The sequence below is a fragment of the Microcaecilia unicolor genome, chromosome 8, assembly GCF_901765095.1.
Source record: "Microcaecilia unicolor chromosome 8, aMicUni1.1, whole genome shotgun sequence".
Taxonomy (NCBI): Eukaryota; Metazoa; Chordata; class Amphibia; order Gymnophiona; family Siphonopidae; genus Microcaecilia; species Microcaecilia unicolor.
In genome coordinates this window covers 87,138,890-87,161,082 of record NC_044038.1, presented here as the reverse complement: position 1 = coordinate 87,161,082, position 22,193 = coordinate 87,138,890, and the positions used below count along the sequence as shown (strand labels likewise).

Here is a 22,193-nt window from a genome sequence, read left to right as displayed (position 1 = left end):
CAGATTAACAAAAAAGGACAGTCCCTGCTCCAAGGAGCTTACAATCTAATGGGCGAAATGTCAAGTAGGGGCAGTCCAAATTTCCTGAATAGTGGTATGATGGTTAGGTGCCGAAGGCGACATTGAAGAGGTGGGCTTTGAGCAAGGCTTTGAAGATGGGCAGGGAGGGGGCCTGGCGTATGGGCTCAGGGAGTTTATTCCAGGCATGGGGTGAGGCGAGGCAGAAAGGGCAGAGCCTGGAGTTAGCGGTGGTGGAGAAGGATACTGACAGGAGGGATTTGTCTTGAGAACGGAGGTTACGGGTAGGAATGTAAGGGGAGATGAGGGTAGAGAGGTAGGGAGGGGCTGTAGATTGAGTGCATTTGTAGGTTAAAAGGAGACGCTTAAACTGTATGTGGTACCTGATCGGAAGCCAGTGAAGTGACTTGAGGAGAGGGGTGATATGAGTGTACCGGTTCAGGCAGAAGATAAGACGTGCAGCAGAGTTTTGATTGGACTGAAGGGGGATAGATGGCAAAGTGGGAGGCCAGTGAGTAGTAGGTTGCAGTAGTCAAGGTGAGAGGTAATGAGAGAGTGGATGAGAGTTCGGGTGGTGTGCTCAGACAGGAAGGGGCGAATTTTGCTGATGTTATAGAGGAAGAAGCGACAGGTCTTGGCTATCTGCTGGATATGCGCAGAGAAGGAGAGGGAGGAGTCAAAGATGACCTCGAGGTTGCGGGCAGATGAGACGGGGACGATGAGGGTGTTATCAACAGAGATAGAGAGTGGAGAGAGAGGAGAAGTGGGTTTGGGAGGGAAGACAATAAGCTCGGTCTTAGCCATGTTCAGTTTCAAGTGGCGGTTGGACATCCAGGTCGCAATGTCGGCTAAGCAGGCCGATACTTTAGCCTGGGTTTCTGCAGTGATGTCTGGTGTGGAGAGATAAAGCTGGGTGTCATCAGCATAAAGATGATATTGGAACCCATGGGAGGAGATTATTGGAAAGTTCAGGAATCTAAGATTCCAACTTCTAGCCAAGTTCTCCATAGCCTCTAACCTAGTACTGGTCACTTGCAATGATTACATTTTTTAATCAATAATCTGTACTTGGTTGGAATAAGAAGATGCCACATTATCAACTTCTTAAATTTGGTAATAGAATCCAAGGTAAACTGACATAACTGAGGCACATATTGTCTAAGAAATTCTTCTGTTTGGAGAAACCACCACCCAAATATCTTTGAGAATAATATCCTGTGCTGCATTGATAGCTTCGGCAGCTAGTCCAGACAGAAAAAGTACTTCCTTAGGAAGGAAGGCAGAAACAGCAGAAGTAGATATGAACTGAGGTGTCAATATGTAGTGATGGTTGAGGTGGAGGAGCTCTACTGGCTGAGGTAAATGAAGCTCCTTCTAATGGTGGGCTAATATTAGAAGTAGAAAACATTTCTCCTCTAACCACATTTGTCTGATAGGACTGACTTTTATGCAGTCCGATATGGTCACTTAACTGAGGCAGTTTAGTGTTGAATATCGGCGCTTAACTGCATAAGTGCTGACTCTGTCTCTGGACCACCCACAAAATAGCTGGCTTTGAGTTTAGTGGTCAGTGGAAGTATTCAGTGGCAGTAGATAGCCTTCCACAAGTGATTTAATCACTTGGCTGGTTAATTTGTTTAAATATCTACTCCCTAGATTGTATTTTTTTATTTATTTGCTTAATATACCACTTTTCATGAAAGATATTAAATAGAGAGGTGACCAGCAGTATTATCTGGATAGCAATGATATTCAGTCTGTTATCTGGATAATTCCAGGGATCATTCTCACTCTGCCCCAACTTTATCCAGATAGTACCGGGGTGGTCATTAACAATTTCAGTGGCAATATTTGTATAGTGCAGCTGAAAATCATCAGATAGACCCAGCCAGTGACACTTATCCAGGTAGCAGATGCTGCTAACGGATAAGTGCTTTTTAATACTGACCAGAATATCTATCTGAAAGGCACCCTCTACAAGAACTAAAAGTTTGTTTCGATCATTAAAACTTACAGTACAGATTTGGGGGAAAGATCAGTGCACACAGGAAATCCCATGTAGTCACAGCTGTGCAGCGATGCAGAGAGATACTGTACTGTCTTTAAGTGAATCACACACAGGAAGGAAATGTAAAAAAAGAGATATCACAATCTCAGTTTGCATTCTGCTTGCAAGAGGGGCTGAGCATTTTCCACTTCAAAAAGCATACAAAGCTTCTCTAAAACTGCAAGGCAGTAATCTGTTCAGCGTCATATCACATACATATATTTCATTTTAAATTAATTCCTGATTTATTGTTCTTAAAATATGTTTTTCAGGAGTGCTGATAAATTGCTCTGCCAGTTAACAGCAAACTCTCTCCTTTTGCTGTTACTTCTGAATGGTAAGTGATCTCTCTCTCCTTTTGCTGTTAATGGTAAATGCTATAACCTCTGGCCATCCTACTACTACTTATCATTTCTATAGCGCTACGAGGCATACGCAGCGCTGTACACCATACACAAAAGACAGTCCCTGCTCAAAGAGCTTATTCTTTCTCTCCTAACTACTATCCAATGCTTGTAAAAGATCTTTCACCACAACAGCTAAGAATGACGCAGTTTGGTTGGTCAGTCCATATCATGTGACTTAAACTCTGTATCATATGTCTCTTGATTGATCAGTAAGTTTCATGACTGTGCATTAAATTCTCTATCATGTGTTTTTTTTGAACCCAGCTGCAAAGCAGCTAAGCAGGGACACGGGGCAGTGTGTCTGTAGTTAGCCTTCTAAATAACTGAAATAGAACAAGCAAGTTGTGGGTAGTATTAGCCTCAACTTTATGAACAATACTCAAAATGCAACAAAATCTAATGCATCAGTTATTATTCCTACCATGAACTAATGCAAAGTTATAACCTACTTAGAGTATGTACATCTTGCAAATGATAGAATTGTCCACCTTGCCTCTTCACCCCTTCCTCCCTCAGTTCTGATTATAATGTTTTTTGCTTGTTCAAAGTCTAGCAATTCATAGCTTTCAACAGCAATGTCCACTCATGATTGCTAATACATTGGCTGAAGCATCTATCCCTGTAGCATTGCAAGGCCTCAATTTGCCCTAGCTAGCAGTTCACAGCTTTCAGAAGCTGAAAGCAGTGTCCACTCATCAGCCTGACTAAAGCTGAGCCTGTAGTAGCAATGCTCATAGACCTCCTGTAGATCCTCTTTAGCAGCTGCTGATATCACGGTTGACTCACCCATTATGGTAATGCATACTTAAATCACCCCTTGGTGCAAAAGACCCTGGCAATTTGTGCTGATGTTATGAGTGACTCACCCCATCATCATTCTGGGTGACTCACCATGCCATTCTGATGTTCTGACTGACTTATCCTGGATCTTCATGCAGCAGGAAGCACACAATGGCAGGAGACACAGCTACACAAACCCCAATACTGTGCTCCTTCCTGGATTCTGTAGACAGAAAACCATGCTTAGCAGACTCTAACTTCTGGTGGCACTGTGCATTGGAATTGAAAACCTGGTAAGGGTGGTTTGCTGCCAGGAAGGAACGTGGCATGGGGGAAGCCACAGCCACTGCTTGCCCTGGGATCAGTAGCATAGAGTCTAGCTACTGTTTAGGATTTTGTCAGGTACCTGTGACTTAGATTGGCAACTGCTAGAAGAAGGATATTGGATTAGATGGACCATTGGTCTGACTCAACTGGTATCTATAATACAACAGTGTCTATCTGTTGTTGGTGCAACAGTGTCTCCAGCGCTTCTTGCGCCATCCCTAATTCTTTCTTACTCTCCTGAGTCATATTCACCACATGCTGTTTCTTGGCCACTTGTACCATTTGTGTAAGCCTTAGTATCTCTGTGTCCCTCCTCTTTCTTTTGCCTGCTTCATACGCTATTATATACCCCCTTATGACAACCTTTCCTGCCACCCCACAAGTGTGGGGGAAACTCCCAGTTTCATGTAGTCCTCCCATTTTTCCCTAAATACTAATCAAACTTCTCACTTTGCATCAATGCAGAGTTCAACATTAGCTGAATGCTATAAGAACATAAGCGTTGCCATACTGGGACAGACCAAAGGTCCATCAAGCCTAGTATCCTGTTTCCAACAATGGCCAGACCAGGTCACAAGTACCTGGTAAGATCCCAGAACAATAAAACAGATTTGATGCTGCTTATACTAGAAATATGCAGTGGATTTTCCCAAGTCCATCTTAATAATGGCTTATGGACTTTTCAGTTAGCCAAACCTTTTAAAACCTTGCTAAGATAACTGCTTTTACTACATTGTCTGGCAACGAATTCCAGAATTTAATGTTGAGTGAAGAAATATTTTCTCTGGGTTTTAAATTTACTGCTTAGTAGCGTCATTGCATGCCCCCTTGTCCTAGTATTTTTGATCACTGTAATTGGCCAATTATCTGTCACCAGGGTGACTCCTATTCACATGTCATGCACCCTAGAAAAATTTGGCTCTGATATTAGCACATAATGAAGCCTAGAATAGCCTTCTTGTGGATGCAAATTAAAGGTGAAGTCTGTTTCCCAGGGATGTAATACTCTCCAGATATTCAGCAATCACAACTGTTTAATCAGCATATTTATTCCACCTCTGCTTCCCCCTTCCCCCAAGGCCTGGAGGGCATACAATCAATGCTTCAATCTACCATTATATTAAAGTTGTCCCCTAGCATAAATTGCTATTTAGAGAATCCCTGGAGAGCAGGTAGTAGCTCTGTGTAAAATTCCGGAGATCTCTGACTCTGCCCCATCAATATATTCTTTCCCTCCTTATCCTTCATCTTTCCCTTTACACCAAAAATCAATTGTTTATACAGCAGGATGGCCACACATCTCTGCCTTCTGTTGAATGAGGAATATCACCCATTCCCTTTTTAACTTTACATGTTCCATATCTTTAAGATGTGTCTCCTGTCCACCCTCAGCATTTTGAACATTGTCGAGTCAATATTCAGTCAGTGGTGGTGAGCATTTTTTTTGAACACTGACTGCCACATGCTAAATTAGATCCAGATATTCAGTATGACTGCAGAAAATGCAGGACATCGGTGGCTCGGGGAAATTATGTGGGTATGGCTGATCTTCAGTGTCATACTGTATAGCTAATGAAGCAAAGTTAGAACTACTGTTTATGTGGTCCTACTTCCCAGTTAGTTTTGCAGGCACTGGCACTGAATATCGCTGATGCCTGCATAACTCCTGGCTGTGCCCCGATTCCATCTCCAAACTGCCCAGTCACTTACTGTTCAGTGCCATGGTAGTCAGAACTGATATTCAACGGGGATGTCTGCTTAACTGCCACTGAATATCAGTGGATGGACAGGTCGGTGTGCTTAGACCATACTAAATGCCAACCCCTGTGTATAGATTTTTTTCTACATTGGGGATCACAGGCCAGCCACATTCAGACATACTATTTTAACCATTTCCATTCCTCTCCATTCTTCCCACTTGCCTCTCAATCTTCATAGACCATTTGTCTTGTGCCACAGCATCCCCTCCACCCCCTTCCCTGCCTGGGTGCTGCACAGCTTCCATGTTATTGTCCTGGATTTGTACACCCTGATTCCCTTTTCCTTGGACAACAGATGCTTTTCCCCTCCCTTCCTCCCTCCATCCTCACCCTCCCAGCCCATATAGCTCCTCTCACATATCGCACACCACTCTCACTGCTAACACACTCCCTCCCTCCACCACCCATATATCTGCTCTCTTCTCACCCCTCCTTTTTAACCCTGTCACTCCACTCCTCATCCTCTCCCCTTTAACCACCATTGCCTCCCTCCACCAACCTCCATCCATTAAGAGTATCTCACCCCTGTATCAACATATTTTATGTATTTGTTACATTTGTATCCCACATATTTGCAGGCTCAATGTGACTTACATAATACCGTAAAGGCATTTGCTAAGTCCGGTAGGGGATAAGTACAAAAGATGTTATAGTGGGATAGAGAAGATAAGATTCAGTCAAGTTGGGTTAGAGGTAGAATGGTTTGTAAATGTCCAGTACGATCTTTGATAGTGAAGTGTTGCAGGGTTGAGGCATTTACGTTGGGTCAGTCGGGTATGCCTTTCTGAATAGGTGAGTCTTTAATAATTTTCTGAATTTTAGGTGATCGTAAGTTGTTTTCACCACTTGTGGCAGTGCATTCCACAGACTCGTGCTTATGTAAGAGAAGTTGGACGCATGGGTAGTCTTATATTTTAGTCCTTAGCAATTTGGATAGTGGAGATTCAGGTAAGACTGTGATGAACTGGTACTATTTCTGATTGGGAGATTGATTAGATCAATCATGTAACCTGGGACTTCACCCTAGATAATCTTATGGACCAAGGGGCAGATTTTAAAAGAGATATGTTCTCTGATAGGTAGCCAGTGCAGTTTTTCATGGAGTGGTGTGGTGCTTTGGAATCGTGTCTTACCAAATATCAACCTGGCTGCTGTGTTTTGGGCCGTCTGGAGTTTCTTTGTGAGTTGTTCTTTACATCCCGCATAGATTCCATTGCAGTAATCAATGTGGCTTAATAACAATGACTGAATTAAATTACGGAAAACATCCCTTGGGAAGAAAGGTTTTATACGTTTGAGTTTCCACATTGAATGAAACATTTTTTTTAACGGTGGAGTTGACTTGGGTCTCAAGTGTAAGATTTTGATCAATAGTAACGCCTAGTATTTTAAGACTATCAGAGATGGGAAGGGAATGATCTGAAGTGAATATGGTTGTGGGTTTGTAATTGTTGTACTGGGATGAGAGGATAAGGCAATGCGTTTTATCGGTGTTCAGCTTCAATTGAAATGAGTTTGCCCATGAGTGCATGATGTTCAATCCACTCTTGATATCATTGAAGATTTCTGATAAATCATGTCACACATCCCACCCCCTGACTCTAAAACAGTCTCTTGAATAGTCACTTATGTTAAGCCTCTTGATTTGGCCACACTCATCCATTCCCTGAACAACAAGTGTGTTTGCCTGTTGTCTTCCCTCTCCCCTTCCTGATGATAGACAACATCCATTCTACACCACTGTCTGTCCTCACCACCTTTGTGTATTCTGTCCTTCCACTCCATTGTGTCTCTTCACTTTGCTTCCCACATTTTCAGGAGTCAGGTCATCCCGTGGTTTGTAACATCACCCCATGGTTTGTAACACTGATTCTTTAAGCATCCTCTTAAAAACACTTAAACAACCAGTAAACAAAATATTAAATAACTTGCCCAAACACGACCCACATACACAATCCTGGAGCATCTCTTACTTTTGCGACTCATAATCTGAAACATTTTACTGGTCCAAAAATGCACAAGCCTCCTTTACAGGAAGAAAATACTTCATGTCTCACCTATAGTGTTGCATAGAAGAGTACTGTGAATTGCAGGTCTCAATGGTAGAGTTCAAAGCATACAGGCACCACAGCTCTCTGCTGCACTACCACATATGCCGATTAATCCTGAAGGAAGAAGAGTTTGTGCCTGTCATAGCTGAGCATTTTTTCTTGTTGGTAGATCATAGTAGCCGTTCTTTATCTGCCTAATTTATAATTTTATTTATTTATTCATATTATTCAACTTATTACAAGAAAACATCTTGTTTAAGAAAGTATCTAATAACTAATAAAATATTTAAACATAATAATCAAACAAAAAGGAAAACAAAAAAAGTTTTCACTTTCATAGGTAAATTATACTCAAGTCCATAAATTCTGATCCAAGATTTTGGAAATTTACAGGAGACATTAATATCAAAAAAGGAAAACGAGAAAAAAAATCTGCAAATTCTGCTAAGCAGAGTGAACACTTATATACTAACGCTTTTCCACTTTCGCTGAGGCTATAAGCGTGGACACGTGAGCAGGTTCTGTGAATATATATTTTTTATCCCTAAACTTTATTATGCACTTGCAGGGGTATCTTAAAAAAAAGGTACCCCCCAAGTGCAGAATTTCAGGCTGAAGGAGCAAGAATTGTTTCCTCCGTCGTCTTGTCTCCTTAGAGACATCCGGAAATAATAACACTTTAAAACCCAAAAAAGGTTTATCCTTATTTCGGAAAAAGAGACGAAAAATCCAGTTCTTGTCAGGTAATAATGCGACTGTCGCCACCAATGTGGCTGCAGTCGCAAGTTCAGAGTCTGAGGTCTCAAGCAAAAGAGAAACATCTATCGGGACATCAGGTTGATTCATTTCTTTCCCAGGGATATAATAAGCCATAGTCATTGGTGGTAAATTCTGTTCGGGAATAGATAAATTTTCACTCATATAGCGCTTCAACATCTCCAGAGGAGCAACATTTTGTAGTTTAGGAAAATTGACAAATCTCAGGTTATGATTTTTAGTGTAGTGTCAAAGATTTCCATTTTAACCCTGAGATTAGTCAGATCTTTCACCATAATAGGTTGTATAGTTTCAAACTTTGTAATTCTTTGATCCATATTAACAACTTTTCCACTCAACTCCTTAATCTGCTCTTCTTTCTTTAACAAGTCACTTTCAAGGGATTTTACTTTAGGTAATATTTCATTTATCTGTTTTAGGAAAGTTTGTCCTAGGTTAGAAACTAAATCCCACAAAGCTTCTAATGTAACTTCCTTTGGTCTGACCACAAATTCTTTAGGAATTTCAAACCTTACAGGCTGGTCACGAATCTCACTCTGCCCCTCAGCTCCTCTCTCCTCAGTCCGCGGCGTCTCCATGGGCAAACTGCCCTCCAGTCCGACCTCTGCTGTAAGAGAAGCTTCCATTCGACGATCTTCTGGGCCCCTAACCTCTTCCGGGGTGGACCCCGTCAAATCAACGAGGAAGGAGCTGGCGTCTATCGGCTGGGGAGGGGGAGTGCGTTTGGCGGGACTCAAGGTAACATCTAAGCCAGGAAACACCGAAGTCTCCAGTTTGCCAGCGTCTCTCACTGGCATCGGTCCGCCGTCTGGGTGAACTCCCTGCGGTCTCAAATAACGATCAAGAGGACCAGGTAATGAGGGAGTTAGCGGGGAAGCCCTAACCGCTAATCTCCCTTTTCGTTTAGGCATTTTTTTTTTTAAAGATGGGAAATCGAAACTCGCAGCAGCTTAGCAGGATGCGGCCATCTTGGATCAGACAAAGAAAAATCTACCTAATTTAATATCCAGGCAATTACTGGATCTGCCATCTCTATCTCAAATTGGGCCCACACAGTACATACATTCAGATCACAGAGGATGACTGTATGGTTGAAGCCCAACTTCTCCGGGATCCACTTCTCGAAGTCCCTCAGCTTGGAGTCCTTGTCTGTTTCCAGAGATCTAATTACGCTCACATTATTTCTCCAACTTCTGGTCTTCTGGTCTTCTAGCAGTTTCTCATTCTTTCTTTGCAATACTACCATTTGCTGGTTGAGACTTTCCACAATGCCTTCCTGTGCGGAGAATCTCTGCTTGACCTCCTCAATCCTCCACCTGTGCGCATTCATGGGTAAAGAGTCATAGGGTCATGGATTTGATATACAACCTTTCTGTGGTACAACCAAAGTGGTTTACATGTATTATATACAGATAAATTCTCTATCCCTGAATGGGCTCACAATCTAAGTATACCTACAACTTGTTTAGCTTATCCTCCGATGTTGCTGATATGCTCCTGGCTATCACACACTTGCTCTCCACAGCCATCTTGCACTCATTCACCTTGGTCTGCTCTTGGAGTTTTACCAGACATCACATGCTCCTCATCTAGCAGCTTTTCGCACAAATCGAGTCAGTGCAAGTTCACATATTCTAGTAAGAACAGGTGCAGCTCTGATTCTTATAAGGGATATTCACATTCATTCAGCTGTTCTATGTCACTGGGAGTCAGGTTCTTAAGATTAAAACCTCTATGAGGTCTCTAGACACATGTCTCTGAACCTAATTTGCAGGGTTTTGCAACACATTCATGTAGGGTTCCTCTCAAATGTGTCCCCTACTAGAGGCATCAGAATTCCCTTTAGATTCTGAGTGATGAGGTCAAAGAAAGTGAAACATTAGTGATTTATTTATGAGTATTTGAAAAGCTGCCAATTGTACAATGTGCCACTTGTGGGCTCATTTTCAAAAGAGAAGGGCGCCCATTTTTCGACACAAATCGGGAGATTGGCATCCTTCTCCCAGGGTCGCCCAAATCGGCATAATCGAAAGCCGATTTTGGGCAGCCTCAACTGATTTCCGTCGTGGGGACGACCGAAGTTCCCGGGGGCGTGTCGGAAGAGTAGCGAAGGCGGGACTGCGGCGTGCTTAACACATGGGCATCCTCAGCCGATAATGGAAAAAAGAAGGGTGTCCCTGACGAACACTTGGCCGACTTTACTTGGTCCTTTTATTTACGACCAAGCCACAAAAATGTGCCCTAAATTACCTGATGACCACCGGAGGGAATCGGGGATGACCTCCCCCTACTCCCCCAGTGGTCACTAACCCCCTCCCACCCTCAAAAAAAATTTTTTTAAATATTTTTTCCAGCCTCTATGCCAGCCTCAAATATCATACCCAGCTCCATGACAGCAGTATGCAGGTCCCTGGAGCAGTTTTACTGGGTACTGCAGTGCACTTCAGGCAGGTGAACCCAGGCCCATACCCCTACCTGTTAAACTTGTGGTGGTAGATGTGAACCCTCCAAAACCCACCAGAAACCCACTGTACTCACATCTAGGTGCCCCCCTTCATCCCTAAGGGCTATGGTAGTGGTGTGCAGTTGTGGGGAGTGGGTTTTGGGGGGCTCAGCACACAAGGTAAGGGAGCTGTGCACCTGGGAGCTTTTTCTGAAGTCCACTGCAGTGTCCCCTAGGGTGCCCGGTTGGTGTCCTGGCATGTCAGGGGGGGCCAGTGCACTACGAATGCTGGCTCCTCCCATGACCAAAGGGCTTGGATTTGGTCGTTTCTGAGATGGGCGTCCTCAGTTTCCATTATCACCGAAAATCGGGGACGACCATCTCTAGGGACGACAGTCTCTAGGTTCAACCTAAATGTGGAGATTTGGGCATCCCCGACCGTATTATCGAAATGAAAGATGGCTGCCCATCTTGTTTCGATAATACGGGTTTCCCCACTCCTTCGTGGGGACGTCCTGCCCTCAGGAAAACTTGGGCGCCCCGTTCGATTATGCCCCTCTTGGCGGTTTATAATACAATTAACCCTCCATTGCCCCAGGTACAAATAAGTACCTGTATATAATATGTAAGCCGCATTGAGCCTGCTATGAGTGGGAAGCGCGGGGTACAAATGTAATAAAAAAAACAATTAAAATTAAAAGAAGGAAGAAACAAATACAATTGCAGTAGTAAAGTGTGGCAAATAAATATAATGAAAGGGAAAATAGACAGAAAGAAGGAACCAAAATGCAGTAAAAGATAACAGAGATAGGGGTAGTAATCACTTGCCAGCCAGAAAGTCAAGTATAACACTATGCTAATTAAAAAAGCCACATTTTAAGCAAAGTATTGAATTTCTTAAATGAAAGCTCAGTGCAAATGTTGGTGGACAGTGAATTCCATAAGTGTGATTCAGTGTAACAAAATGCAATATCATGAATGATATCCAGCCATAAACAGGAAGGAGGGGGAAGACTGAGTAGTGAGGCTTGAGAAGATCTTAGGGAGGGAGCAAAAAATGTTATCGTGATTAATAATTAACCGCATGCTGCACACCTTCTGCCTCCCTCCTGCACCTTTGCCTGCAGAGCATGGTCTGGAATCTCTCTCTCCCCTCCCAGACCACTGGTGTCTCTCTGTCTCTCAGCACCCTCTCATTCCCTCCCCTTCCAGCCCAGTTTACCTTGCTAGCAAGTCTTCAGCCTTGCAGTGCCAGCAGTACTGAAGGCTGCCTGCGGCCTGCACCAGGCCTTTCCCTTTGACCCGTTGTTTGTAGTACCTATTCAATGGCTGGTGGGGTAGCTGAAGCCACACCAGCTGAAGAAATCTGCTACCTGAGTCACCCCTTTCTCCTTGTACTACCTCAGGAGCAAGGAAGTCAGCGGATTGCCTCCAGCAACCAATTCTCCAGACACAGCACAAGGAGGAAGGAGGCTGCTTTGGCAGTGGATTTCTTTGACTAGTGGGGCTTCTGCATCCCCATCAGCAAACGTGTGATATCTAATGGGGGGAGGGAGAGGAAATGCATGTCCCCCCAGTCTATCTCTGTATAACCTTCCCTTCCTGTGCACCCCCCCCCCCATGGTCTGTTGAATATGCTCGCCTTTAATCATGCGATTAATCACGATTAAAATTTTTAATCAAAATGCAGCTCTAGTAAACAGTGACTAACTATCATGAGCCCTCATATGCCTCTTCTTGTTCGTCTTCTGTCCTGGGAATGTGACTGGGCTCAAGGTCAGGGGTGCCCAGTGTCAAGTCTCTCGATTATAGCTGTTTCTTAAAAGTTATTTAGCTATAAGGCTCAATATCTTGAAGTATAAACCCCTAGCACATCAACACACCTAATTCTCTTGTTCTTTTCTGAAGTTTATTGAATAACATAGATGATTACTCACAGTTAGATGTTCATAAGCACAAAGGAACCCTGTAGTTTCATGAGCTGTATCAGTGGAAAGAAGGTAGAAGCTTAAGTGGGATCAGCTCATTGCAGACATAAGAAAAGTAGTTCCACAGATAGAGGCAGCTCAGAGTTAGGTGTTTGGGAGTGCAGTACCCTCTTCTAGGAAGGTATTTCCGGGGTGAAAAGACTAGTGCTTTTCCAGAGCTACAACAGGATCATTGCTTTGTCCTGGAGCAAAATGGATCCTGTCCTCCTCATGGACGGGGGGGGGGGGGGGGGGGGGGGGCGGAGCTAGAAGCTCATACAGACTCAGAGAAGAAACAGTAGAAAGGCCAATAGGGACAAAGCCTGCCCTCGAGTGGCAAGGGCGGCTCTAGGGGGCAGCCCCTGATTGGAGGAAAAGGTCATACCTGGCTGACCTCTCGGGACAGAGATAGTAAGAATGGCCAGGAAGTGCTGGCACGTAAACAAAGAAGCCAAGCTTGGCTGAGACAGAGGAGTGATCTAAGCAGCATCACAACCAGTAGTAACGGATCTTATACAGACAAGCAAGTGGGATTGCATTGTCTGTGAACTACATTACACACAATGCATTGCTCACACACATATCCTAGCAGTGAAGATATTAACACATTTCAGGGTCACATTATAACTAGTGCCAGGCTGTCAGGGGACAGAACACTCCCCGTCTGGTATCGGAGATACCACTATTATTATTATCGCACGTTATCAAACTAATAGCATGCAAGGTCCATTGTCTGTATTCAGGTTGTCTGTCAGCTGTCATGACCCCAGGCTTTAAACAAACAGTCACGAACTCTGGAACAACGTGAGTCCTTGGCTTATTGTCATCAAACGGCAGCAGGAGGCAGGCCTCCCAAACAGGACTGAGCTAACAAGCTTGGCTTGGCTGGAACCAGGTTCAGGATACTCGAACAAGCTGGACGGGAACAGGATTCAGAATGCTGGAACAAAATTTGACAGGAACGGGAGCCTCGGGACAAAGGGTGAGTCAGAGAGGGATCACGACCACAGTTGCGACACTGGCTGTAGGGTCATCTTCTTCATCACACAGGAGCTGAAACGAGAGACAGACAACAACTCTAGACAACACAAAAGAGAGAGAGAGTCTTTGAGTCTTTGGTCTTCATGGGAGGATGGCAACTCTCTGTGCTTGTGCTTCTTCAGGTGGTCCAGGAAGCGAAATCTTGGTGGTGGATCATACGGGCCATTCACTGTAAACAGGATGCTTCGTTGAGTGCGCTGTTGCAGCTGGATGGAGACCCAAAGGGTGAATTCCCAGCTTAGGCCAAGGCGGCGTTGAAACAAGGATGTGTCCACATCCAAGTCTGGATCTTTCAGGTCTCTGGCATGGTCTACTGAAGGGAATGACTCATCTTTACTGAACTCTTTGTTCATCATGCTCAGGAACTCTTTATCTTTTATGGTGAAGGCTGGTTCGTCTCCATCTTTGGTGTTCTGGAACACTGAGCTTCTCAGGTGTTCTCCTAGGTCTGCTTGAGAGACTGTTTTGTAGAGCGTTGGGACAATGCTCTGTTTCTTCTGGGCGGGAGCTTCTTTGGTGGTTAAATGGTTGGTACACGGCTTGAACAAGGAAGAGCGCCCGCTGTCTAGGACATTGGTGTGAAGTACCTTGACATTTGACTTTCTTGTTCGCTTGAGGCAGGCATCGCCTACTGTTGTCCAACCCAAGTTGGGTGGGTGTGCATAGGGAGCACTGCATGGGCTCTTGCATGATTCACGGATGTCTAGGGATTCTGGTACATCTCTGTCCGGCAGGAGCGAGATCTCAGCATCTGGATTCAAGTAGGCAATCTGGTCGGTTGTGGGCCTCAGGTAAGGGTGATTCCGGGCAGCCTGTAGTGTGGGAATCTCACCCTTGTCATCTGGTATCTGTTCACGTTCAGCCCTTGTGGGTGACTGTGGCATGGTGTCGCCATTCGTATCCTCTATCGCGTCACCGCTTGCTGCTTGCCTTGCCGTCTGTATGGCCTTTGCACAAGTTTTGATGCTGTCTGGGGAGTAGTTTTGGTGGATGTCGAGCAGGTCATGGAGCTCTGATCTTGCGAGAGGCCTGTTGATGACATACGTTTTGGCTGCTTTGCCACGTCGTCCTTCAAGGTGCACTTCGGTCAAGCATGTCTTGGTGCGGCATCTCCCTTCGCGGTTTCCTTCACACACCTTCATGCATCTCAGAGTGGCTTGGAATGTTGTTGCCTTTTCCTCCTCCGTCTCCCCGCCATGATTTGACTCGGGTTTAGAGTTCGGTTCTGCATAATCTGGGTGTACTGCATAGACGCTCTGGTCGTTGTCATGTTCTGTACCCTTGATAGGTACTCCGCCGTCTTTGGCAGGATGATCTGGATTCAATTCTTCTACACGTGCGGCTGTTTCCTTTCTCAGCCCGTGCAGCATTGTGTACTTCTCTTGCTTAGGAGTAAGCTTCATACTTGCTATGGCCTTCTCGGAATTGGATTTCTCCGTCCTGTAGCGCTCAGGGCGATCGCTGGACTGGGTAAGTTCCATGCTCCCCAGATCTTTGCTGGTCAGATACTCTACTGGCTCATCTCTTGCTGTGGCTTCAAGTCGAGCAGCTGACGTCGCTGCTGGTTGGTTGGCTTGCACCTTTCCGACGCCTGATGCGGAGTGTGGCTGTCTGGCTCCCTCTGATTTAGACCAAGGGAATTCAACCGATATCCTGCTTGAGAGCGACTGCTCCGGTCTCTTTTGCCCACACCCTGTGTGAAGGCTCAGACTTTGCGGTGAGCATTCTAGCTCGGACCTCTTTTTCCTTCGCCTTGTGTGAAGGCTCAGACTCTGCGGTGAACGTTCTTGCATGAAGGTTACGAAATGCTTTCTCATCTCTGGTTTCCTTCTCAAAGTTTTCTGCAGTGAAGCAAGTTGAGAAAGGGCGTAACTTCTGTTGTTCGGGAGCCGAGACCTGGGCTTACGAAATGGGAGGGGTGCCATCCAGCTGTTTGCCTCGCCTTTCCTGAATTCTTTTTTCATGATGTTCAGGAACTCTTTATCTTCTATAGAGAAGGCCGGTTTATCATCATCTTCAGTGGTGTGGAGCACCGAGCTTCCCAAGTGTTCACTCAAATCTGCTGTGGAGGTGGTTCGGTAGAGTGTTGAGTCACTGTTCCATTGCTTGTAAGCGGGGGTCTCTTTGGTCAGGTGCTTGGTGCATGGTTCAAATAAGGAAGCGTGCTCGTCTTCCAGGCCGTTGGTGGCGAGCACCTTGATGTTTGGCTTTGTTCGATCGAGACAGACGTTGCCCACTATTGTCCAACCCAAGTCGAGACGGTGCACATAAGGAGCATCACGCAGGCCCTTGCGTGATTCATGGATGCACAAGAGTTCTGGCGCGTCCCAGCCCAGCAAGAGTAAGATTTCAGCATCTGGATCCACAGGCCTGAGCTGGTTGGCTATGGGTCTTAAATGGGGGTGGTTCCATGCCGCCTCTGGTGTTGGAATTTCATCCTTGTCATCTGGTATCTGGTCACATTCGATCAGTGTGGGCAACCGTGACTTGGCGCTTCCATCTATTGCCTCTATCACGTAACCGCTCGCCACTCTTCCCGACATTTGCATGATTCCTGTACACGTCCTAATGCTGTAAGAGGAACAGGCTTGATGGAGCTTGAACAGGTTGAAAAACTCTGATCTTGCAAGGGACCGGTTGCTCTGTTCGTATTTGATAGCGTACATTTTTACTGCTTCCTCGGATCGCACTTCGGGATACACCTTGGCTAGGCATATCTTGGTGCAAGACCTCCCTTCGCGGGTCTTCCCATACACCCTCGTCCACTTTGGTGTGACTTGGAGCGTCGTCATCTCCCTTTCTTCCGTCTCCCCGCCGTGATCTGTTTCGGGGTTGATACACAGCTTTGCTCCGCTGGGGTGTAGAGCACAGATATGTTGGTTACTGCCGCACTCCGCGCACCGGACAGGGGCTCTGCAGTCTCTGGCGAGATGGTCTGAGGAAGAACAGCACCTGTAGCAGAATCTGTACCTCGTAAGCAGCTCCATGCGCTCTTTCAAAGGCACCCTCAAGAACCACCGACACTCTCTGAGCGGATGGGGCGCCTTGTGTATCGAACACTGCATTCTCCATGTTGGGAAGAGTGTCAGGCGTTGAGGATGATACTTCCGTCTTATGCACAGAAATGGGTTTCCTGTATGTTCTGGACGGATTCCCTTCCCAGGACGGTCCTGATTCAGATTGTTCTACCATGAACCAGGGGTCATTTCTCCTTTTGGCTATGTCCCTTATGAAACTTGTGAAGATACTGAAAGGAGGATACTTCCCTTGGTTCTCTGCCTTGTATCGTGTGCCGACTACTGACCACTTCTCCCTTATGTTGTATGGTAACTTCCCTAAGATGCTCTTGGTGCCCCGAGGCGTGTCTAGCTGGCTGAGGTTTGGAAATCCGTTCTCGGCCTTGACTGCTTCCAGCTCGTGAAGGAGGTTTCCCAGTTCTTGCAACTTGTAGTGGTCTCTAACGGATATCGTTGGGAATCTATCCAACTTGTTGAACAACAAATTCTCTATGGCTTCCGGGCTCCCGTAGTACTCCTCAAGTCTTTCCCACATCTCTTCTAACCCTTTAGACGGGTCACTCAGATAGGAGTGCTTCAATTCTTCTACGCGTACAGCTGTTTCCTTCCCCAGCCAGTGTAGCATCATGTTCATCTCTTGCTTGGGAGTGAGCCTCATGTTCGCGAGGGCGTCCTTGAAGTCTGACTTCCATGCCCGGTAATGCTCGGGGCGGCCCTCGAACTGGGTAAGTCCCGAGCCTCCCAGATCCTTGCACGCCAGATATCTCACTAGCTCGTCTCCTGTTGAGGTTTCGGGTTGAGCAGTGGTGGCCACTGCTGGTGGATTGGTCTGGCCCTCTGTAGGGATATACGTGGGATGTGACCGCTTTGCTGTTTCTTGATTGCCTACGGAGTGTTGAAATGATGCCCCTGGAGGCGGTGGTGGTGCATCAGAGCGTATGTATACATGTGCGTCGGTGCGCTGAGAGTCAGCTTCCGTGATGTGTCGCAACTCGGGCTTTCTTTCTTGGGTTCGCATTCCCAGTGTTGAGGGTAAGTTTGGTTCTTCAAGATCGGAGGGCTCCTCTGGCTCTTAATGTATCGCTGCTCTGCTAGGTGCTGGGGTGTGTGCTATCACATAAGCTTTAGTTCTTTGAGCAGGGTCTTCAGCGGAAAGGTGGCTGAGTCGCTCCGCCGCGTCACTCAATTCCACCGCTTCTCCAAAGGCATTGGCTTTCGCTTCCAACCTAATGATTTCTCTGTCTTGCTGGAGCACCTCCAGCCTAATATTCAGCTTGGCCCTTCTTCTTGCAACCTCAGCCCTCCTGCTTGTCTCTTCTGCCTCTAGGTCAGCCCTCCTGTGGGTATCTTCCGCCTCTCGGTCAGCCCTCCTGTGGGTATCTTCCGCCTCTAGGTCAACCAGTTCTAGCTTCAGGGTGATCTCTTGTTCAAGGTGGTGACGGCGAGACTTGGCCATTGCTGCTGCAACCCGTGCCTGATGAGCCGCTGAGCTAGCTGCCGACAGGTTGGTGCGGTTTGATACACGTGACCTGGAGGATCTTGAGCTCTTGGATGTGTGCTTCGAAGAGTGGGAGCACAGGGAGACATTATCTCGTATATCTACGCTTGCATTCGCTGTTTCCTTTATGGCTCTTGTTACTTCCGCTCTACGCTCCTGGTCTCTAGATTCTTGGAGCTCCTTTTCCTTCAGGCTCTGCTCCGTATTTGCTTCGACTAAGAACTGGTAGTACTTTTCTGTCTTTTTCTGGTAGAGTGCATAACTGATCTCCATTGATGATGGACGGGCGCCATTGCCTCCTGCCGTCTTCAAAGCTCCTAGCATGCCTGCCTTCACCTCTTCCCAAAGCTGGCTTAGCTTCATACTGTACTTTTCCTGCTTCACTTGGTAAATTTCCAGAGATTTGGGGGTCAGCTTGCGTATTCTTTTGCTCTTGGCTTCCTGTTGGGCCTGAGGAGGAAGGAGGTCTGCTGTATCTGTCTGTCTCTCTGGCCGCCTTGGTGTGTGTGGGACAAGGGCTGCCGCATCTGGTGTAGTCTGTGAAGCCTTAAGGTCTGCCATTATCCTGCGCTTGTTTGTTTTCTTTGGTTAAATGAGAGATCAGGTTGTTTTTTTTTCTTCTTCTTTTCTTGTGTAGGAGGGGGCTAGATGTGTGGGGGTTGCTCTGAGTGAAGCTGTGCCTGCTTGCTTCTTTAAACTTGCCTCCCTCTGTTCACTGACTCAAAAGAAGGAGATATTTTTCTTGAGCTGTTCACACCAGGACTGTATCCAATTTCAGTTACAAGTTAATGAGCAGAGTTGCTGAGGGTGAGGGGGGGAGAGGAGTGGCTCAAGTCAGGTTATTGCTTTGATCTGTCTCTTAGCAACTAATTGCTTCCCACCCTTCTTGTCCTGAGAAACTTTAGGGCTCGAATTACTGGCTCTGGCTGGAAGCAGAGGGGAGGGGGAGCTTGCTCTTGAGATGGGGAAAGGTGCTTGACAAACAATAGGAGGGTACTTCTCACTTAATTGCTCCTTGCAAATGTGGTTGTACAGGGAAGGCAGACAGTCACTGGTTTTAAACCTCTATTATCTTATGCTTTCTTCCTTGAATCAGTGCTTCTAATAGATGCCTTTAACAGATTCAAAGTTGCCTTTTTTTTCTTTTTTCAGCTAGTTTCCTCTGCATCCAGATTAGTGTCCATAGTACTACAGGCAGGTTTCCTTTTTCTGGCTAGCTTAGCTCACATATTTAGCCTCTCCATAAGCTTAACTTTCCTGTTTGATTAGATGCTGCACATTTTTATCCTGCTGGAACTCTGGCTGTTATATTAGTCTTTTCACTGTCAAGTCTCTCGAGACTTGTATAGCTGTTTCTTAAGAGTTATTTAGCTATAAGTCTCAATATCTTGACGTTTAAACCCCTAGCACATCAACACACCTAAATCTCTTGTTCTTTTCTGAAGTTCCTTTATTGAATAACATAGATGATTACTCACAGTTAGATGTTCATAAGCACAAAGGAACCCTGTAGTTTCATGAGCTGTATCAGTGGAGAGAAGGTAGAAGCTTAAGTGGGATCAGCTCATTGCAGACATAAGAAAAGTAGTTCCACAGATAGAGGCAGCTCAGAGTTAGGTGTTTGGGAGTGCAGTACCCTCTTCTAGGAAGGTATTTTTGGGGTGAAAAGACTAGTGCTTTTCCAGAGCTACAACAGGATCATTGCTTTGTCCTGGAGCAAAATGGATTCTGTCCTCCTCATGGACGGGGGGGGGGGGGGGGGGGGGGGGGGGGGCGCCGAGCTAGAAGCTCATACAGACTCAGAGAAGAAAGAGTAGAAAGGCCAATAGGAACAAAGCCTGCCCTCGAGTGCAAGGGCGGCTCTAGGGGGCAGCCCCTGATTGGAGGAAAAGGTCATTCCTGGCTGACCTCTCGGGACAGAGATAGTAAGAATGGCCAGGAAGTGCTGGCACGTAAACAAAGAAGCCAAGCTTGGCTGAGACAGAGGAGTGATCTAAGCAGCATCACAACCAGTAGTAACGGATCTTATACAGACAAGCAAGTAGGGTTGCGTTGTCTGTGAACTACATTACACACAATGCATTGCTCACACACATATCCTAGCAGTGAAGACATTAACACATTTCAGGGTCACATTATAACTAGTGCCATGCTGTCAGGGGACAGAACACCCAGGTCTTCAGGGCATGTATACCTGATGAGAATTGCTGAGAGATAGAAGGACTCAAGAAGGTATGACTGGTGACAGGGAGTAGCACTATATTTCTATGTACCTCTAAATAATTCCCTTAGTGCTGGTTTCAGATAGAATTCGGTTAGGAGTGTTAGGGAGGACTGTCCTTCAGAGAAGACTTATTCTTAAGAGTAGTATTTCTAGATTTCTGTGGAGATCCACTGCTGCATCTGTTGCAGTAGTGTTTCTGTTATCCGCTGGTCTGTGCTGGAGATTTGCAGGTAGCAAACAGGAAGCACAAGGGGTGTGGTGGGTGCCATTCCTCAGGACAATACTCAGAAGCTAGAGGGTAGAAGAGGAAAAACCTCTTTAGCCTATGTTATGTTCAGAGTCTGTTTATTTTGGTCTTTCTGGACAGTGAGTTCGAATTTGGAATTTTTGGATTTCTGAGCTTTGTATTCTGTGTTTGCACTGGAAGTGTACTAGGCTCAGGAACACTGCTTCCACTGATTTTCCACTGTCAACAAGTTACCCAGTAAAGGTTTTATACAACTCCCATCTGTTATGATCTTTCCTTTACATTGTGTGATGACAACATTAGAAGCCTGGGGCTTGAAAAGACTGTCTTAGAGAACATTGCAAACTAGTTTATCCTACCTGTGCTTAATAAGCCCCTCAGTTCTGCTAGCCAGGTGACAAGGAGCTATATACAGTTTATTCAAGTGTTAAAAAATAAATAAACCCAACTACCTCATATAAGTGCATAGATATACAAGAATCCTCCAAAACTCCATGGATCACCTATTCCTAATGTGTGGGGCTACACTTGCACTGCCACTGCCTGTGCTGTTGTACCTGCTCTGTGGTGAGGTGGTGTGAGTGTATGGAGTGGGAGAGAGTTTGCACTGCTGCTGCCTATAATCACATTCACATTCTCTTTTAGCAGCAGATTTCCTGCATTGTAGTGAAATCATTTTAATATTTTTCTTCTACAGGGTTTCTTTGCCAGGTATCATCACAACGCTGGAAAGTTAAGTTTGCAAACATTTCAGCCTGGACGGGTTCCTGCGCTTTCTATGATTGTTCATATACAATGCCGCAAATGAAAAACAATGGAAAACTAGTGAGCCTGTCATGGATTCACAATCCTGTGTACCCAGAGAATCAGATAAATGCTGAATGGAAGGGGACCATAGTGTATCACAGTGAATCTGGTATAAACACAAACTATAGCGACCGTGCATCATTCCTTGGTGACAAGAACAACAACTGCAGTTTGGTAATAAAGGATTTACGGAAGGAGGATAGTGGAAAGTATGGAGTCCGGCTGAGGACCAATATAGAAAGTGAAAAGTGGATGTCATTCTTGATTCTCAATGTTACAGGTAAAACCTTTTTATCTAGCTCCTGGGCCAGAAAATGGGAAATCTCTATATTTTAAGCCCATAGTGGTAAGACTATTCTAGAAGAAATTCATTGAGAGCTGTGTTCTTTATAGAGTTTTGAGTCAGGGTTCATTAAATAGAGTAATGCAGGAAGGAGCTGACAGACAGAGGTGCAGTGGACAGTGTAAGAGAAGAAGGAGGAGGGAGCAGGGAGGAGGGTTCTAGATTTGTAAGGAACTGGGCAACAAACTGGGGGAGGGGGGAGTCTTTTCTAGAAAGATGGGTCCACATTAACCAGGGTGAAACCAGACTGCTGGCATCAACATTTAAAAAGGAGATAGAGCAGCTTTTAAACTAGAAACTGGGGGAAGGTCAACAATCACTCAAAAGCAAGTGATTCAGATCAAGGTATCTTTAAATGATATCACCAAAACAGGGGAGATAGGGCATCCCAATAACAAGGTTTCAATAGAGACCATAGAAGACTAGGGAGCTCATTTTC

The 22,193-nt window shown here is 45.5% G+C and overlaps 1 protein-coding gene across 6 annotated transcripts in view; it reads left to right on the top strand.

Moving 5' to 3' along the window:
- The window catches only part of CD22 (CD22 molecule), a 244,243-nt gene that overhangs the window by 23,446 nt on the left and 198,604 nt on the right, over positions 1 to 22,193 (top strand). For all 6 annotated transcript variants that reach the window (XM_030213545.1, XM_030213548.1, XM_030213547.1 and 3 more), the window contains 2 exons: positions 2,338 to 2,402; positions 21,302 to 21,691. In XM_030213545.1, coding sequence (XP_030069405.1) covers positions 2,338 to 2,402; positions 21,302 to 21,691 — 455 coding nt within the window. The remainder of the gene's footprint in view (positions 1 to 2,337; positions 2,403 to 21,301; positions 21,692 to 22,193) is intronic.